At 43.1% G+C, this 3,452-nt stretch overlaps 1 protein-coding gene across 1 annotated transcript; it reads right to left on the minus strand.

The window, feature by feature from the left end:
• Nucleotides 1-2,365: 2,365 nt before the first annotated feature.
• Nucleotides 2,366-2,944, minus strand: MYCTH_15682 (uncharacterized protein; the record flags this gene model as incomplete). The annotated part of the gene is made up of 2 exons (XM_003666473.1): nt 2,366-2,614; nt 2,708-2,944. Coding segments are annotated over 2 exons (486 nt in total), but the record flags the coding sequence as incomplete, so codon positions are not given.
• Nucleotides 2,945-3,452: the final 508 nt, after the last annotated feature.

Below are 3,452 nucleotides of genomic sequence, written 5' to 3' on the forward strand. Positions count from 1 at the left end.
ATAGGTAAGGGTTATTAGCCTAGAGCTATGGATCCTAAATATAAAGGTTATAGGTAGTATAGTAGGTTATATAAGAAGCGCTATAGCTAGGAATATATATAACTTAGTTACTATATAGGAGGTAGTAGATATAGTTAAAGTAATACTACTTTTTCTTAGATAGTAACTTAAACTCCTTATTAGAGGAGTTACCTTTAATAGTAAACCTACTAAGGGAAGTATTCTAGTTCTTATATTATAAGTAAGGGACTAGTTAGGGTCCTATATAAATATAAGGTAACTATAGTTAAAATAGTAAAAGGAAAAAACTTATATAATAATCCTTATTCTTATCATTATTAGGGTAATAACTATTACTACTATTACTAAGTAAGCTAACTATAGTTAAGATCCCAAATAAATATAGAAAAAAAAAGTCTTATAGGCACAATATAGGCATAGGTAGTAAGAAAAATACGATACAAAGGGAGGGCGGTTATAAAGTAGGTAGAGGGAGCATCGGTTAAAAAGAAGGAAGAAGTAGGAAGAGGAGGGAAGGAAAGGGGGTATTTATACCCATTTAAAGGTAGGGCCGGGAGGGCACAGGCAGAACTTAAAACAAAGACCAGGCCCTATATATGACTTACCAGCATATATAGGTCTTATTACCACGGTAACACGGGGCGGGTCCACCCGGCAACCGACCCAGGAAGGAGGGGGGTATATTACGGGCCCGGGCTTCACCTAGGCTAAACAATACCAGGCTTTGCCCGGCAACGGACTGGACCCACCCGGCAACAGACCGGACCTACTCAACCCACCTAAGCGTATATAATTGGTTCGCGAGACGTTCGTAGGTCGTTCGTAGGGCGCGCGGTCAGGGCCCGCTTAGGACCTAACCCGGAGCCTAACCAGGCCCTACCTAGGTTATACACATATACACTAAAAAGGCGCTCCTCTATATAACTCTTGTATTCTTCCTCTTTTTCTTCCTTAAGGTAGTTAAATAGGATATTATATACTTATTTATAGTTACTATAAGGCTAGTATATTATAATATAGGTAATTAATATATATATCTTTATATTTATAAGAACTATAGGTATAATAATAGTAATAGGAGCTAGTACTAAAATAATTATAATATTTACTGAAAGAACGTCTTACTAGAGCTAACTATATATATATTCCATAAGGCACCTTATAAAGCTTATTAGCTTTAATATTACTATATTTAATTAGCTTAAATAATCTAGATACAATTAATAGAGCGCTAGAAACTATAATAGAGTCGCTATTAAATTAACTAGAAGAAGCCGAACTATATAAACCTACTTAAATTGCCGGAATCACTAGAAAACTATAAAACTAATAATAAAATCAATCAAATAGAGACAATAGGAATACTTATAGTCTAAAAGCTTTAATATATTTACACTTTCGAGGTATTATAGGAGTAAGAGTTAACCTACTAGTAGTTATAGTATTTATAGTAGGTATACCTAATAAGTTATCTATTAATTTAAGTATAAAAGGCATTATCCTATTATTACTATAATTAAAACTAGTAATATTATTATTATTATGGTTATAATAGCTATATTTAATCTATAGCTTTAAAGGAATCGCTCTACTATACTTAACTCTTTTAGACTTCTAAATACAGAAGGTAGGCCCTTAAAGGAGCTATCAAGGTAAGAGCGACAAAGGATATAATACTAAGAATAGTATTACTACAAAGTGTAGTTAAACGACTACCGTGTTTAACTAGGGGGTGTGTCGGAAGCTGTAGAGCTTCTAAACGTATTAGCTATATATTTGCTATAGCTGTATAAGGCTGTTTAACGCTTTGGCTAGTCCCTTTGTCTATAAATACTACTCTTTTTGTCTCCTTTGTAGATAGTTTTAACAAGGCACTCTTTTCCTTCGTATAGCTACCTACTGTAGACTGCTTTTAACGCTCCCGGAAGCTCATCACTGCGTTTGGCAAGCCTTCATGAAGAGGGCCCCGTTGGGAAACTCCCCTGGAGGAGAACCCTGCTCATTTGCCTGATGTAGCCTTCGCAGGCTCCCTCACTGGGCCCTCTAGCGTGGGCTAGTTGGTTGTGACTTGTTCTTCGACGTGTCCCCTGCCCACTTCCCCTTCCTCCTCCTACTCCTTATCGGCCAGTTGGTATCTGCAGAACCAGAGTCACCCTCGTTTTTCCCCTCGCAATCTTCCCTTTTTCCTCTCCCCACCCTCCTTTCCCGCCTCCTCCTCCACCGCCGCCGCCGCCTCTTTCGCCTCGCAACTTTCCCGGCACCGTCCGTTCTCACTGATCTGTTGTGTCTCGTCATGCACTTGACTCGCTAAAGAGGCCTCACTTTTACTTGGAGGACGTATCCTGCGCTTGACGAAGGCTCTGTGCAGGCTATGAAGGCACTCCGATGGGAAGTCACAGTGGAGCGAGCAGCTATACTGCCCCGAGACGTACATATTCTCCTTGCGGCGCCTCACTTGCTTCACCGTGGCCCTGGAGAGTGGTTGCCAGGCAGCGCTCCGCGAATCGCAGTCGTTACCCGAGCGGCTTTCCGTGTTTACTAAACCCCACGTTGCAAAGGTGTCATGGTCGATCGTCCCGTCATCGGAACCTCTCTTCCTCTTCCCAGAGCCATTGATACTTTCACGCCCTGGGCCTGCCATGTTGGCCAAGTCCGAGAGCGTGTGAGCATCCCGAGTGGCTGCGACAAAGCGGCGGTATGAGCCCCAGACCGCCCAGCCAGTGTAGTCAAACTCGGTGCTACAGTATGATGAATCTCTCCCCTTCTGCTTCTGCCGCCGCGTTTCTGGTTGTGATTTCTCAAGTGTCGTTGGTGTGCAGAGATAGTGGCTGCAACCCAGGCACCGCCGAGTGGCAGCTAGGGGATACTTAGATCCGCACTTGTGGCACGCCCATGTCCATGGATATGGGATCAAGGGCGGCGGTAACAAATTCGAGAAGACGGATGGAAATGCAAGGTGGGTTTCGTGGGTTGTCGATTGCGTGGAGTATTGTTGTGTTGAGGCTGCTGAGAGTGTGTCGCGGCCCTCGTTAGAATGATGCACGGCGTTGGATTCTGTCACAAGCATAGCCGAGCGGCTCCCGGTATCACCCTGGTGTTCTTGCTCTGGCCGGGGACTTTTCGACATGTATCTGCCGCCCATGGTTCTCTGAGCATAACCGAACACGAGTCGAAGTCAATGAGTAGAATCGACAGCGAGGATACACAATAAAGGTCGTGTGTATGTCCCCGGAGTGCCTGCGGCATTGACATTGAGCCCGAAAGCGAGGCCTGGTTTCAGCCTATTAAGTACACAAGATCTTACTAGAGTCATTGTGAGAATATAGAACAGGTCAATGGAAACAGTAATACTCTTTGTTCCAAGGAAAGAAATCTGCCCATTGTCCCCGTTCTTTTTTGTTGCCAGATCAAAATAGCACCGGTAATCCTCG

This window comes from Thermothelomyces thermophilus, chromosome 7 (assembly GCF_000226095.1).
Source record: "Thermothelomyces thermophilus ATCC 42464 chromosome 7, complete sequence".
Taxonomy (NCBI): domain Eukaryota; kingdom Fungi; phylum Ascomycota; class Sordariomycetes; order Sordariales; family Chaetomiaceae; genus Thermothelomyces; species Thermothelomyces thermophilus.